Source organism: Prunus mume, linkage group LG8 (genome assembly GCF_029339155.1).
Source record: "Prunus mume cultivar Tortuosa linkage group LG8, ASM2933915v1, whole genome shotgun sequence".
NCBI classification, from domain to species: Eukaryota; Viridiplantae; Streptophyta; class Magnoliopsida; order Rosales; family Rosaceae; genus Prunus; species Prunus mume.
The window spans coordinates 1,737,682-1,753,830 of NC_142705.1; the positions used below are offsets into that span (position 1 = coordinate 1,737,682).

General features: G+C 39.2%; 2 protein-coding genes and 1 pseudogene across 3 annotated transcripts; 2 read left to right on the forward strand and 1 right to left on the reverse strand.

Moving 5' to 3' along the window:
- Positions 1–2,524: 2,524 nt before the first annotated feature.
- Positions 2,525–7,426, forward strand: LOC103341225 (ATPase 8, plasma membrane-type). The gene is made up of 14 exons (XM_008244708.3): positions 2,525–2,812; positions 2,911–3,129; positions 3,261–3,398; positions 3,522–3,836; positions 3,937–4,263; positions 4,354–4,473; positions 4,590–4,712; positions 4,835–4,939; positions 5,044–5,353; positions 5,452–5,966; positions 6,057–6,230; positions 6,348–6,530; positions 6,663–6,832; positions 7,111–7,426. The coding sequence occupies exons 1-14, from the start codon at positions 2,765–2,767 to the stop codon at positions 7,205–7,207; spliced, it is 2,844 nt and encodes a 947-aa protein (XP_008242930.1). The 5' UTR covers positions 2,525–2,764; the 3' UTR covers positions 7,208–7,426.
- A 915-nt stretch (positions 7,427–8,341) lies between these two features.
- Positions 8,342–11,425, forward strand: DRS1 (DROUGHT SENSITIVE 1). The gene is given in 6 exon segments (XM_008244707.2): positions 8,342–8,593; positions 8,681–8,772; positions 8,775–9,418; positions 9,937–10,343; positions 10,679–10,777; positions 11,037–11,425. Coding segments are annotated over 6 exon segments (1,590 nt in total). The 5' UTR covers positions 8,342–8,462; the 3' UTR covers positions 11,254–11,425.
- A 426-nt stretch (positions 11,426–11,851) lies between these two features.
- LOC103341222 (tubulin-folding cofactor B-like) lies at positions 11,852–15,965 on the reverse strand (annotated as a pseudogene). The gene is made up of 7 exons (XR_016122707.1): positions 15,497–15,965; positions 15,279–15,397; positions 15,039–15,100; positions 14,898–14,939; positions 14,198–14,330; positions 12,893–12,962; positions 11,852–12,270 (listed from the first exon to the last, which is right to left on the reverse strand). The product of XR_016122707.1 is annotated as a tubulin-folding cofactor B-like (transcript).
- Positions 15,966–16,149: the final 184 nt, after the last annotated feature.

A 16,149-nucleotide genomic window follows, 5' to 3' on the forward strand; every position in this document is an offset into this window, starting at 1 on the left:
GACACATTGCGTAGATTGTTATTTGGAACCCTAAATTGCGTAGATGGTTATGTACGTGTTTGGACACATTGCACAGATTGTTATGTTTAACTAGGGGTCTAATTTTGTCGATGGTTACATAGGTATCAAGACACATTGCGTAGATTGTTATGTGGAACCAGGGGAATTTTTTTGTTGCTGTTGAAACCAGGGGAATCAAAATGAGAAGGATGTTCCTTTTCTTTCGTGTACCTTGTATTTCACTTTACATATGGAAATGTAAGGCATACGTTAGAGGAAACATCTGGATGGATTTGTTGGGATTTTAAGGTGAGAGCAGGTGAGATTGACGTAGTAATCGCGTTAAACATGACTTTAGGTTTACTTAATGCTTGCTTAAGTGAGTGAGTAAAATGCATAGGCTATGATCGGTAAAGAGAGGGATGGGGGTAGAAGTGTCTTGGAGAGCTTATGGGAGTGGGATAGATAGTTGAAGTGCTGCTGCTGCTGCTGCTGCTGGCCTTAGAATGCTTTTGGAGGAAGAGCGTGGTCTTAATTTTGTGGTCGGTCTTGGTTTTACTCAAATCTCTCTTCTTTTTATCTTTTAGTGATGAGGCGAGCTACTAGAGTTCCGATTTCATGTTTTTTTATTAGGTTTTTATGTTCTGAATAAAATCATGTCCAGTTGAAGATGATCCAAGGAAAATAGGCATTGACTTTGAGTTAAGTTGATGACTGCAACTCTAGATTGGGATCGATGTATGCATTTTTCTTAGGCAAAAAGTCACTTTTGGATTCTTGTGGTTTATCACTTTTACCATTAAGATCCTTGTGGTTTCAATTTGAACATTCTCGTCCTTGCGATTTCAATTTCAAGCAACTCAAGGACAACTCTCAATTTCTGTCAATTTTTTTAACTTCTGTTACTAGTGAATGGGCAATTCTGTCAAATTATTAAAAAATTCATTCCTTTTTAAAATAACAAATACAAAATGAAATTGTTTAAATAATAAATAACAAAAATTCATCCTTTTCAACTCCCGCTGCCTCCCCCTCCTGCCATAACCACCATCTAACAAGTCACTGCCTAATATCACCCACCTAGCAACCACCCTCCCACCACAAAATTTCTCAAGACCCACCTATATCTCTATCTCTCTCTCTCTGTCTCAAGTCCAGTCCAAACAATTGAGTGCAAGCAAAAGACCACATTGCTCATAATTTATTACAATATGGCCAATAGATCTACAAAAAATAAAAAAATTGCTCCAACCCAACCCACCCACCAAGAACTACTCCTATTTCAACTTTATTTTCACTTATTATGGCTTATTTGATGGTGTTTTTGAGAAACCGAACTTGAAATTGGGAAGGGTAAAATCTATAGCTCTCTCCAAGTTATTAAAATTCGATTGATGACCAAAGCGATATATTGGAGAATATCTAGTTTTAGTTATGGTGGAGGTGGAGGGATGATTAGCGGGCAGTGGTGGGGTGAGGTGCAGGGCCAAATCGGAGAGAGATAGAGGGATGAAGGGGGTCGGTGCGCTGGTGTTGGGTTGTCGGTAGGGATGGGGTTGGGGGTGTGTCACGGCTAGGGGTGGGGCTGGGGCTAGGGATAGGGTGCTATCAGGTGGTGGAGAAATGAAGAGGGAGAGATGCAGCAGAGAAGTGACGAAGGCTTCTAGGGAGGGGAGAAGAAGATATATTTTTTATTTATTAATTTTTCCATTTTGTATTGTTTAATTTAAAAAGAATTAAATTTTTAATAACTTGTTGACTAAATTACCCCTCCACAAGTAACAGAAGTTAAAAAAATTTGATAGAAACTGAGGATTGTACTTAAATTGCTTCAAATTGAAACCTCATGGACATAAATGTTCAAATAAAAACTACAGAGACTTTAGTGGATAAAAGTGATAAACTATAGGGATCAAAAGTGACTTTTTACTTTTTTCTTATAACCAAGGTGATCCTATACGTGTAGTTTACTTGATCCTACTGTTTATAAGGCATGTTTATTGGGAGGCTAATATGAAATGAGAAAATACAGCGCATTTAGATCCTCTTCGAATTAATTGATAGAGTCTAATAGAGAAAAGCTAGGCAATGAGAATGAGACGTGCTTCTTTGAAAGAGGAAAGATATATTGGGAGAAATGGATGAAAGAAATTGTAAATGTCCAAATGTCCACGTAGGAGAATTTTTGTTAGTTTTATTCTCCATCTTTCGTAATAAACAGAACTAAACAAATCCGTTACATGCGCAGAACACAGCAGTCAGTCTCCCCAATTGAGTGGACAATACTGATGGGCATATTATTCTAGTGAAAAGACAAGCCTCCATTCAAAATATGAAATATGCATGCAATGTCTCAAAGCAAAATATGGCTGCCCCGCGTAGTTTGGACAGCCACAAAAGACTCTAACAAACATATCCCAGGATGCCGAATGGCAAAACAACATGCAACAACAGCACAGCAATCCACGGGCTACCCTCCATTGTCTCCCTCTCGCCCTTGATATAAAAGCAGGGTCGACTCAAGGGGCAGAACTAGGCCAACAGGAAAACGCAGAGTTAGGCTGTCGACAAATCTTATTCTACTTTCTTTTACTAAGTTTCTCCTCATCCTCTCTGTCTCTTCGGAAGCCTATGGCCGACGAGGGGGCCTAGAGGCTGAGCACTCCTTGTGGCGGTACAGAAACAGACAAGGCTAGAAGACAAAGCTTTAAGACACCAAGAGACTTCAGAGCCTAGGACGGTGTTGCTGTCATCTAGCTACATCATGGCCGACATCTCATTAGAAGATGTCAAGAATGAGAACGTTGACCTTGTAAGTCCAGGATGTTGAGATTTGAGTCTGCATGTGTCAAGTTTTCTTCTGATGGTATGAAGCAAATGTGATTGATGTGTGTGTGTGTGTTTATGTAGGAGCGAATCCCCGTCGAGGAAGTGTTCGAACAGCTGAAATGCACGAAAAGGGGTTTGACATCAGAGGAGGGCCAGAAGCGGCTGCAGATCTTTGGCCCAAACAAGCTTGAGGAGAAAAAAGAAAACAAGATCCTCAAGTTCCTGGGATTTATGTGGAATCCTCTATCGTGGGTCATGGAGTGTGCTGCTATCATGGCCCTGGTTTTGGCTAATGGAGGGGTAATATCATCATTAATTCCATGATATTATAAGATTCATAACACAAATGCACAAATTAATTCAATTAAACACACCCTCACCCATCTCTCATGATCATGTACTTATTAACAAGAATATTCTGAACAATGCAGGGCAAGCCAACGGACTGGCCGGACTTCGTCGGTATTATGGTGTTGTTGATCATCAACTCAACCATCAGCTTCATCGAAGAAAACAATGCTGGTAATGCCGCAGCAGCTCTGATGGCTAGTCTAGCCCCCAAGACCAAGGTGCAATTGATATTAATTTCCTCATCCGTATTCATTCTAGCAGCTCCATATTATTTATTAATACTATAGCTACCAAAGATATCGATATAGATAAGTGAAGTGCTTAATTATAACTGCATGTAGGTCTTGAGGGATGGAAAGTGGGGAGAACAAGAGGCAGAAATCCTGGTACCAGGAGATGTGATCAGCATCAAGTTGGGAGATATCGTCCCAGCTGATGCTCGTCTGCTGGAAGGAGATCCTCTCAAGATTGACCAGGCTGCCCTCACCGGTGAGTCCCTGCCCGTTACCAAGAACCCAGGAGATGAGGTATTCTCTGGCTCTACTTGCAAACAGGGTGAGATCGAAGCTGTTGTTATCGCAACTGGTGTCCATACCTTCTTTGGCAAGGCTGCCCACCTTGTGGATAGCACAAACCAAGTTGGACACTTCCAAAAGGTTCGCATTCTTTGTCGGCAGTCACCGAATTTATGTAAAGTATCGTTTGATTCAGGTCCTTCAGTTCAAGACATTTACTACTTTGGTGTTGTCTTGACAGGTGTTGACATCCATTGGTAACTTCTGTATATGCTCCATTGCTGTGGGAATGGCGATTGAGATTGTGGTGATGTACCCAATTCAGCACAGGGCATACAGAGATGGTATTGACAATCTGTTGGTGCTTCTGATAGGAGGTATCCCCATTGCCATGCCAACAGTCTTGTCCGTGACCATGGCTATTGGGTCTCACCGCCTGTCACAGCAAGGTGCCATCACCAAGAGGATGACAGCCATTGAAGAGATGGCAGGGATGGATGTCCTTTGCAGTGATAAGACCGGTACCCTTACACTCAACAAGCTTTCAGTTGACAAGAGTCTGATTGAGGTCAGAGATTTAAGATAATATATGTTGATTGTTTGCTTATGGTCCTCTTTTTGTGATTAGTACTTATTCTGGGTGTGATTACAATTGCAGGTGTTTCCGAAGGACATGGATAAGGACACCGTGATCTTGCTCTCTGCCAGGGCTTCCAGGGTTGAAAATCAGGATGCCATTGATGCTTCAATTGTTGGGATGTTGGGCGACCCCAAGGAGGTACACAATTCAATCCTTGTCTGCAATCACCATTGAATTTTTTTCTACTCCTCATCTTCCAACATGTGGTCATCGAAGCAACTTAGCTTTATTATGCTTTAATGGTGTTTTTGTAGGCAAGAGCAGGAATCACTGAGGTGCATTTCCTGCCCTTCAATCCTGTGGACAAGCGCACAGCAATCACCTACGTTGATAGCAATGGCGACTGGCACCGGTGCAGCAAGGGTGCTCCTGAGCAAGTAAGATAGTCTTCTTGTACCAATATAGAGCGCATATAATTTCTGACATAAGTATATATACCCCCTAGCTCACTTTTTTAGCTTTTCAACATTGACATCTAACTATTTCGCTCATCTGCCAGATTATTGACCTTTGCGATCTCAAGGGCGAAATGAAGAAGAAGGCCCATGCTGTCATTGATAACTATGCTGACCGTGGTCTTCGGTCATTAGGAGTTGCTCGGCAGGTGAATAACTTATAAGCATGACAATATGAATCTGGTGTTTCTTGTATCTCCAGAGAGATGAATTTCCTGACACAAGTTGGATCATGTGCTCTATCGATTTACAGACAGTTTCAGAGAAGACCAAGGAGAGCGCTGGCGATGCATGGGAGTTTGTGGGACTATTGCCTCTCTTTGACCCTCCAAGGCATGACAGTGCTGAGACTATCCGCCGGGCTCTGGAACTTGGTGTCAATGTTAAGATGATCACCGGTGACCAACTTGCCATTGGGAAAGAGACTGGTCGCAGGCTTGGCATGGGCACTAACATGTATCCTTCATCTACCCTTCTTGGCGAGAGCAAGGACGAGTCCATTGCCTCCATTCCTGTGGACGAGCTCATTGAAAAGGCCGATGGATTCGCTGGAGTCTTTCCTGGTAATTAAATCGTCGCTACAAGAATTAAAAAGGAAACAAATATATTCCAATTCACTGGTTTTAGACTTCAACTAATGCATATATGTTTGGGCATACAGAGCATAAGTATGAGATTGTAAAGAAGCTTCAAGAGAGGAAGCACATCTGTGGGATGACTGGAGATGGTGTGAATGATGCCCCAGCGCTGAAGAGGGCAGACATTGGCATTGCAGTGGCTGATGCAACTGATGCAGCTAGGAGTGCCTCGGACATTGTTCTGACAGAGCCAGGACTGAGTGTGATTGTGAGTGCAGTCTTGACAAGCAGGGCCATCTTCCAGAGGATGAAGAACTATACAATCTATGCTGTTTCCATCACAATCCGAATTGTGCTGGGATTCATGCTCGTTAATCTCATCTGGAAGTTTGATTTCTCACCTTTCATGGTCTTGGTCATTGCTGTATTGAATGACGGGACTATCATGACCATCTCTAAGGACAGAGTGAGGCCATCCCCTCTGCCCGACTCATGGAAGCTCAAGGAGATCTTTGCCACTGGAGTTGTCCTTGGTACCTACATGGCAATCATGACTGTGGTCTTCTTCTGGCTTGCATATAGCACCGACTTTTTCGCAGTAAGTGAAGCCCACTAAGAGATCAAAATGCCAGCACTGAATTGATGATTAAAATCTAAGACAAATGCTAACAATTTCAACTATTTACAGAAAACCTTTGGCGTGCACCACATTGCGGAAAACCCAAAACAACTTAACTCAGCTATCTACCTACAAGTGAGCATCATCAGTCAAGCGCTCATCTTTGTGACTCGATCAAGGAGCTGGTCCTTTCTTGAACGCCCTGGTCTCATGCTTGTCGGTGCCTTCCTTGCGGCACAGTTGGTTAGTACCTTTCTCTTTTCACTTACATGTATTGAAAAGTACTTGGTTTTAGTATATCTTTTGCTGCCTGTGATCACCATAACTTGCCTAAGAAAAATTTGGTAATTTGTTCCATAGGTGGCCACTCTCATTGCTGTGTACTGTAGTTGGGGCTTTGCCAGAATTGAAGGCATTGGATGGCGATGGGCAGGTGTCATCTGGGTCTATAGCATTATCACCTACTTCCCTCTTGATATCTTCAAGTTCATAATCCGCTATGCATTGACTGGCAGGGCCTGGGATAATATTGTCCGGAACAAGGTTTCTATACAACTTCTTGACCCTCTGATTTCTTTTTAGCTCTATCTAGAAGTGTTATCCAGTATACAGTATACTATTTTCCTTCCCTTCATGACTTAATCTTGTTTGTGCATGTTTTGACTATCTATCAAGACTGCGTTCACATCAAAAAATGATTATGGCAAGGCTGAGAGGGAGGCACAATGGGCCTCAGCTCAACGTTCACTTCACGGACTCCAGCCTCCAGGAGCGTTGTTTCCTGGAAACCACGGGGAGCAGTCTGAGCTAGCTGAGCAGGCCAAGAGGCGTGCAGAAGTCGCAAGGTAAGAATTTGAAAAAGGGTATCCGAAACTTCTAAAGGCCACCAACATCCAAAACTTTTAAATGAATCCATTTTCATTGTGATTACAAAAATTTCATGATATCAGAAAGTGACTTGAGTAATCAACATGATGCTTCCTTCCTTGTGTCGTTAGCACTGTTCGTTCAAGGTCCCCTTCGAATGTTCCGTACAAATCCACATATACGATAATAAAATTATTTGATGTATCCAATTACTGAGTTGTACATATATTTAAACTTGCATTGATTATATATGCAGGCTGAGGGAACTCCATACATTAAAGGGGCACGTTGAGTCAGTGGTTCAGCTGAAGGGACTGGACATTGACACCATCCAACAACACTACACTGTATAGAAAATGGACATGGACCAAGGCTGTATGTATCATATGTATAGGGTGCCACTGCCAAGGAAGAGATAGACATGGAGTGCTCAGGGAGAATAAGCTACAACTTATATATTACATGTATATTTTATTTTATTCTTTTGCATTTTCTTTTTTATTTTATGAGGGTAGAGAAGTAAATGCTGGAATAACCAGATGAATGGATTTGTTTTTTTGTTGTTGTCGGAATGAATGGATTTGTATCAGTGTATCATAGACAGATTGTGTCCACACACACGTAGACATATATGCATACATACGTATGTGTATATATATATGTATATATATTTATGTAATCCATAGTATAGACTGTATGGCAGGACTCCATTGTCTTATTTCTTCCGGAAAAAAACCTTCATTTCATTAAGGCAAATTTCCTCCCAGTTCTTTTCAAAATGAGGAAATTTGTTGTCTTGGAATTTCAACAGGTCGGTATGTATCAATAAAGCAAGGAGAACTAGTGATTCACTCAATAGTCTTATTTGAATGGAAATGGAGAGCAAAAAAGCGTTTACTTTTATGATATGACAAACTACATAAATCTCCCCAAACTCTAAGGGTCATTTTAAGTTCATACTTATTTTATAAGATATTTACAGCTCCATACTCAAACTCTCGGAAAATCTACATTTTACCCTCTCCGACGATCAGGCTGTCAGCTTAGGCGTTAAGTGCCTACGTGGCTTTGAATGACTGGACTTTTTTGCTGATGTGGACAACAAAATAATAATAAAAACTTACAGAATTATTTAAAGTATTTAAAAATCTAAACATAAACTGACAAATAATAAAATAAACTGGGGAGAGTTATTGTCCAGCAATAATCAAATCAAATCAGCCTCCCCAAATCCCCTTCTTGTCAAATTGATAATTGCAAAGGCAAACCATTCATCACATTCCACACACCAATCAACGTTTTTAAGCCTTTGGGGGCTTTTCTCTCTTTTTTGTTTTTTAAAGAAGCTTTTAGAGCTTAAAGTAAAAAAGAAAGAGAGACATGTGTTAGAAGGCGATTGGTCCATGGCATGAGAATGAACATGTTCATTCCCGCCAGTTTTTTCCCGCCAATAGTCACGACATGTAGGTTTCCCCAAATCGTAGCCCCACAACCGCCTACATCAGTCCCTCCAACTTCCAAGCCCTCTTTCTGTCTGTCTCCCTCACTTTCCTCTCTGAGTCCCATCAGTCACTCTCTCTGCATTTAATCTTTGCATTACTCTCTCTAATGGCGTCTCCGGAACTCACAGACTATGAGCGGAAGAGGCTCGAGAACATTCGCCGAAATGACCAAATGATGGCTTCCCTCAAGCTCCATTCCATCGCTGCCCAAGTCTCTGCCTCAACCAAACGCCCAAGGTTCGCTTTCTCAATCTTTTTTCTGTATGTACATGAAAATCACGATTTTCCGTAAAACCCATTGCTAATTTCTGGTTTTAATGGTAGGGCTGAGACCAAATCGTACAAAGTATGTCCGAAGAAGCAACCCAAAACCCAGACCCCAATTGTTATAAGGCGTTCTTTACGTACAAGAGGTTTACCCCCGATGGCAAGGGCCTTAGCGATGATGCTATCGAATCCATGGTCAGGACCTCAAAATCTCCGAGCCCATCGAAAGCATCGCCTCGCGACTTGGGTCCTCTTAGTATGAGAGATGCGTATAGTGGAGCGTCGGATCGAGCTCTAATTGAAGCCCTTTTGGGTATTGCGAACAAACCCCAACTGAGTGCTTCAGTAAAAGGTGAAATTGGGAGATATGAGGTTTCCAAAGTTGAGAATTCGAGCGGTGCCCGTGAGGGAATAGACGGGCTTACTTATGGTTTGATTAAGAAGGAAGAGAATGAAATTGAGGATGGTTTGAAGTTGGAGCCTTTGACTGAGGGCATAGATGGGATAACTTGCGGTTTGGTTAAGAAGGAAGAGAGTGAAGTTGATAGTGGTTTAAAGTTGGAGTCTTTGACTCTGAATTCGGAGAATATAGCGCGGGTTGTGCCAGGGAGAATTACGAACGTGAGTTTTTTTCCTTGTACTAGTTCAAGTATGGTTGTGGTTGGGAATAAGTTTGGGAATGTTGGATTTTGGCATATTGATTCTAAGGAAGAGGAAGAAAGTGGGGTCTACTTGTATCGTCCACATACAGGTCCCATTTCAGGGATTTTGATTCAACAACATTGCACGTCAAAGGTAAGTTTTATCTGAATGTTTCGTGTATGGTTGTAAAAGATGGATATTTCTAATTTGATTAGTCCTTTGGTTTGTAGTTGATTACCCAAAATTCTCTTGATAGCTTGGTTTGCATGTTAAGAGAGACGAATCTATATGTTTCCAACTCCAATTGTTAAGGTTATAAAGCGACCCATTTATATATGCTAAAAATGTACGTTAAAGTTCTGTTATTTTCTCAGTTATGTCTGTTCACACATTAATATTGTTTACCATGCTGAACTTCTGAGTAGTAACATAAGAAATGGAGTTTGGAAATGATGCGGTAGCAACTCCTTTGTGAATAGCACTTTATCTCAATGATAATGGGCCCTTTTTTTTAGTTTCCTTTGGGGATGTATGCTTTCTACATGGGAAGATTTTGTTATGATGATCTACTGCATGTAATGGCTAACATATGCTCATTTAAATCTTGTTATTGAGATATGTCTCAAGTTTTGATGTTAAAGCTAACATATGATTGTTGAGTTAAAATGCAGATCTTTACCAGTTGTTATGATGGATTTATCCGGTTGATGGATGCTGAGAAAGAGGTGTTTGATCTAGTATATTCCAGTGAAGAGACTATATACTCCATCTGCCAACAATCAAAGGATCCAAAATGCTTATATTTTGCTGAGGGTCATGGAGGTTTAAGTGTCTGGGATGAGAGAACAGGAAACTTCTCAAACCAGTGGTCTTTGCATGAAGACAGAATTAATTCCATAAACTTTAACTCAGAAAACTCTAACGTCATGACTACTAGTTCCACAGATGGAACAGCCTGCATCTGGGATTTGAGAAGTATTAATGCAAATAAACTCAAAACTTTAAGAACAGTTGGCCACAAAAGGGCTGTGCATTCTGCTTACTTCTCGCCGTCTGGAAGGTCTCTAGTGACGACAAGGTGACTAAATTGTGTTGTTTTAAACTTCAGTGGAATATTTTAGTTCCTGTCCGGAACATGTATGCTAGCTTTGGTTTCATTCATTTGCTTAACAAATAATGTTTGTTAATATAAGCTAAACAGTTATTTGAGAGTGCAAACATTGATTTTCTTGCGGAATATTTTTCATGGGATAAATCGTTAGGGTTGGTGTATATGGTTCTTTTTACTATGCTGTACTAGTAATGTTTCTCAAGGGTCTAATGTATCTCACGTAATGTGCATACGGTGATTAATGAAATGAGTTAAGTTGATCTCACTTGTGGTGGGACTAATTGTCTAACCTCTTCATGCAGTATTGACAACACAGTTGGCATATCAAGTGGAGTTAATTTTGAGGACATATCAATGATATACCATGATAATCGTACTGGTAGATGGATTTCTTCGTTCAGGTATGATTTTTAAAAAGAATATCTGAAAGTCTTTCAATTCAATTTTTCTGACTTTTGCTAGTGTTTAGCCTTATTCCATACAATGGTAGTGATGCCAAGAGTAGATTCACCTTCTGAAAAGAAAGTTGTAGTGATTGTGGATTGAATTATGTACACTAACAAATTCCTTTTTTGTTGGTAGTAAAATACCAAATACTAAATTTTGCTAGCATGAAAAAAGGGGTCGGTTTCTGACAGCTGCTATTAACACTGGAAACAGGGCAATATGGGGCTGGGACGATGAATATGTCTTCATTGGCAATATGAAAAGAGGCGTGGATGTTATCTCCCCAGTTGAAAGAAGAACAGTTTTCACTTTACAGAGCCCACACATGTCTGCAATTCCATGTAGATTTGATGTTCACCCTTTCAATGTTGGGATGCTAGCAGGAGCCACAAGTGGAGGCCAAGTTTACATATGGACATTGGGCTGCTAGAATCATCTAGTTAGTGAAAACATGATGAATTTTGTACCTTAAGACAACAGAGGATCGAAACCCAACCGTCTATGTGAGCAGAGGTTTGAAATCTGAACTACTCAATGAATATTTATGTAAACACTCATTCGCCAATGGTTGTACTAAAAAAAACAATTTTCTTTTGTTTTCTTATGCTTGACTAGGAATTTTTTGTAAAAAAAACTCTAGAACATGAGCCCATTTAGTTCACTGATTAGACCCATTAAATCTAAGTAATGCAGGGTCTATAATATAATTAAATTTTGCAAGGGACTTGCAGCCAATTGATTAAGAGTATTAACCTCTTCACTCAAAGTTCTAGATTGGATTCTCGAAACTTTAATTACTGTTTTTCAGTAGTACAATGAAATTTTGTGATTGATAGCTAAAACAACAGCCGAACTACAGAACTAAAAGCATAATGTTCTGCCCATTTATAAATCCAATGATTTTTTGACATTTGTTGATTTAGAGACTAAACCCCTTAAACAACCCCCTCACTCTAAGCTCCTCATTATAGCATTTCTGATTTTCAAAAGCACAGAATTAAAGAATGCAGCCTAACATAAGGAACAAATTTAAAAATGGTGGCCCAATAGGGGCGTCAGAAATTAAAAAAAATAGCGGCCCAATACGCCTTAATTTGTTAAGTCAACCCAACATCATTGTTTCTTTTACTCATAAAGCAGGAGCTTAGAGTGAGGAGCTCAGAGGGATTCAATCTCATCATCAACAAATGTGAGAAAATCAATGGACTTAAACAATGGTTTGATGGTGGGATTGAGCCCCTCAAATAAGCTTCACACTCTAAACTCCTCATTCTAGAAGCCTCTTTAACTCCCTCCCAATAATATTACAACTTGAACAATATAAGGAAACTTCAAGGCGATTGCCCCGAAAAGGTTATGTAGAAACATGAAATACATAAGTACTCTCTCTAAGACCTGCTTAGATTTCATCCTCCTCGAATGGATCTCGTTCAGGGTAGTCACCAACCTGAAATTGCATTAGTCACATTAGTCAACTCCATGAACAAGTCCTGCTGGAAATACACAAAGGGAACTCAATAGACTGTTAGCAAAAAGGTTTGAAGTTAGAATTTTACAATGTTATCACTCCATCCGCTGTGAATGAATATAAAGAAACCCTTTCAATTAGGTCATTAAAAGCAATTTCATTTCACATAAGACACTTCAGATGGAGAAGGTATGTGCACCAGAATGGTATATAATAATTTGTCAAGATACAGAGGAATCCAATTGCATCTAACAGTAATTGCTAACTCCACGATTTGCAGTTAACCAAATCATCATTGAGGAATAGTTCCTAAGCTAACTCCCCGCCTTAACCTTGGGTTCTTCTTCTAATGTATAACAGTAAAAGTCCCAGGGCTAAAAGGTGGGCCCCAAACTATTGTTCTGTTCATGAAGCGGTTGAAATACCACAGATGGGTGACAACCTATGAGCTAACAGGTCATATTAAACTTTAAAACAGACACATTCCTGTTCCTTGTGAAACAGCCAATCGAACCAAATAATAATATACTCCACATCTTGATAGGAAAATCAGGATAAAAAAATCATTTTGAAGCGTTCTAGAATACAAATGCATACGAACCTTTAATTTGTCTGGCCGAACGATTCCACCATGAAGTGGGAGGCAATTGAAATATCTTGTTCCTTTCACCCTATGATATGAAGAAGAGGAATCTCAACCAAATAATATGCAGAAAACAGGAATGCAAATTTAAAATAGGCAATTCAAAAATGTCCACTCATGGTATAGCAAAATCACAACATGAAAGAATTTTGGTTCTATCGGATTTAGAAACATACCAAAGATCACCAACACTGTAATAGACACCAATTTCAAGAAATATAAGGTTGTATGCATGTGCAGAATTTCAGAGGGAAGACTATTCAATATTCACCAATCTTAGAAACTAGTTCAGTGACAAGAATGGCTACTGATTGGATACATACACATATAGGGTGAGCCCTAAATTCTCCAAAGCATTTAAAATTGTATAATATGAGTTTAGATTCCATTATCTTCGTAACACATAACAATTAGTGTTTCTTTTTTGCTCGTAGTGCACTGTAATATAAAGTTGCACTGAATGACACAAACATGATTTACCAAACCTGATAAAAGAAAGAAAGAATGAAGAAAAGCATGCTGTAACAAAACATGTACACTACTAGTTAAAAGGAAGAACAAAAATAATAAAGTAGAAAGCAAAAAAAGTGTTATCTTTACTACCAGACAATATTACATGTTATCAGCCAAAACCAGATGAGAAGCATCCACCAATTTAACACACAAAACCAAGCATCAACCAAGAATTTACTTTCTCCAGGTAAAATGAGAGTTATATATATTATTTCCTATGGGAATTTTCTCCTTGAACAAAATTTACTCATGGGAATGGAAAAAGTGTGATGTACTCAATCAAAAGATAGCAGATGTAACATATGAGCTCATAGTCTAGCTTATAGATACTAGGCTCCCTTTTTTTTTTTATGTTGGTTGAACTACTCTACTATGTTGAATCCAAGACTTGTAATTAAAATCTGCTTTTATTTCTTAGATATTTAATATATTGACCACACACAAAAAAAAAAAAAAAAATTCACGTAAACATTCTAAGTCTTGCCATTTCAAATGTATTTTGAGTATGTCTTTCACATCACTCTATGCAGGTTTCTTTTATTTGAACGAAACAATTTCTTCACATGAACTTTCTGTCCTCAACGTCTATCACTAGATGCACTCACAACAATAAATGATATTAAACTTGCTATGATTATTCTAAGGAAATGAGAAATTGTTAGGAACAACAGAACCAAGAGCATACCATTTTTATGATTGGCACATGAGATACCAAAAACAAAACATAGCATGAGTCAGGAGCTCACTTACAAGCCATCATGCTTTCCCAATGGTTCATCATATTGAACTCCAATCCAGAAACCAGGAGCCAGAGATTCTGCCTGACCAACAAATTTAACAAACCTCTTTTATCCCCTGGTTGAACTTCACATCTATCTCCAACCTTCAGCATATAAAGTAGGAGAACTGAGACAATCATGAATATTGTTTCACAATAAACAAGAAAAGAAAATGCTAGTTAACACATAATAAAATATGAGGAAGATTTTGGAGAACCGAGAATGCTTTCAACTCCTACAGAAAATACAAGCAAATAAAGAAAAATGATATCAACACATATTCCTATAAAATTACAGTTCAAGTGCCATCTAGAATGCTGAAGAAAATGCCAACTGCAACTGGAAAATAATCCAGCTGAATGCTTGAAACCAACAAGGTAAAGAACAATCACCACTTAATGACACAACATTACCTCATGGAAATTTAAATGCTACAGACTTTAAATCGTTCAGATCTTAAAAATATAGACAAATAATTATGTCATTTCTCGACCAAAAAACAAAAAAATTATTCATTTTTGTAGTCTGTGGATGTGCCACAAAGCTAACTTAGTCAGTAGAACACTGTTAAACTATTTAAAAAGGCAAATTGAGCCTTGCCGTTCATGCTTATGACCCAATGACTACTAATACTTAAACAAAAAAGAAAGGAAAAAGGAAACAGGAAGCACCTTGATATTTACACAGAGATCTTCCATAGTGTTCTCTGGTATCTGCGAACAAAACTTCATTAAACAAACTTATGAACATCTCAGTTTGATTTGACACTCAATATGCATCTTAAAGGAATAAATAACATAGGTGATGCTTACTTTATTCTCAAAAGCTGATGGGTTCTGAGATGCCAATTTGTCCTTAAATTTTCTTAAAGTCCCTGAAACAAAACCACAAACATGCGATTACAAAATAATACATAAAGAACAAATAATAACTATGCCCATTATAATCCAAACAGAAATTAAACCAACTCTCAAACAAAACTGTAAACATCTGGATTGAACCAAATACACTTTACAAGAATTATACAGATAACAATATATTGGGTAACTTACCATCTCGTTTCTCATAAGCTTCTTGGGAAATAGTGTACTTCTCCACCAACGATGTGTCCTCAAGCCACCCACCGGAGGTCACCGATGAAGGGTCAAGATCTATAACATGTAGCCGGTAGCTTTCAATTTCAAACACACACAACCAACAACAATCACAAATTTAACCAAATCACAAATAACAAGAGAGAGAGAGTGTTTGTGTTTGTGCGTGTACTGACCCGTCATGCGGGGAATAGAAGCCGAGGGGCTTGGAGTTGTCGTTCAAAACGGAGACTTGGGTGTTGGCGTCGTCATACAGGTGGATCGACATGGAATCTACAGAAGTGCCTCATTTACGCCATAGCTTGTCCTTGACGTACTCCACGGAGCTCTGTAGGGAGAAGCGGATGTCGGCAGAGAAGGTTTTGAGGTTCGAATGAGTTACGCGCAACAGTACGGACTCGTCTCCTTCGATCTTCTGCAACCGAGACGCCATTTTCGTCAATGTGAAAGCTGTGAAAAGCTCTACCACTTTGCTTTAATCTAAGAGCGGTGAATTAGGGTTAGTGTTTGAGATTTGATCGAGGTTGAAGAAGAATTCATAGTGAGAGATTGTGCGAGTCGTCTCACTGTTACGAAGCTAAGCTACGTTGGGATTTTGGGAAATGGAAAGACGTCTGCTTGATGACGATGTCGTTTGTAGCATCTCCTGATGTGTCAAAATGTCACGTAGACATTTAACAATTAGAAATAATATCTCATATCACTCCAATTAATGTGTTAAAGCTAATGTGGAATAAAAGATGGAGGTTGAGATATTATTTTTAATATCTCAAAAGTAAGATATCAAATGAATAATTTATTAGTTTTTAAAGACAACTGGTTATTACTT

Bases quoted from the DNA above. Each gene is read 5' to 3' on its own strand.
- LOC103341225 (XM_008244708.3), top strand. From the start codon at position 2,765: ATGGCCGACATCTCATTAGAAGATGTCAAGAATGAGAACGTTGACCTT. The intron at 2,813-2,910 runs GTAAGTCCAGGA...GTGTTTATGTAG, and splicing joins AGAATGAGAACGTTGACCTT to GAGCGAATCCCCGTCGAGGA. The intron at 3,837-3,936 runs GTTCGCATTCTT...TTGTCTTGACAG, and splicing joins AAGTTGGACACTTCCAAAAG to GTGTTGACATCCATTGGTAA.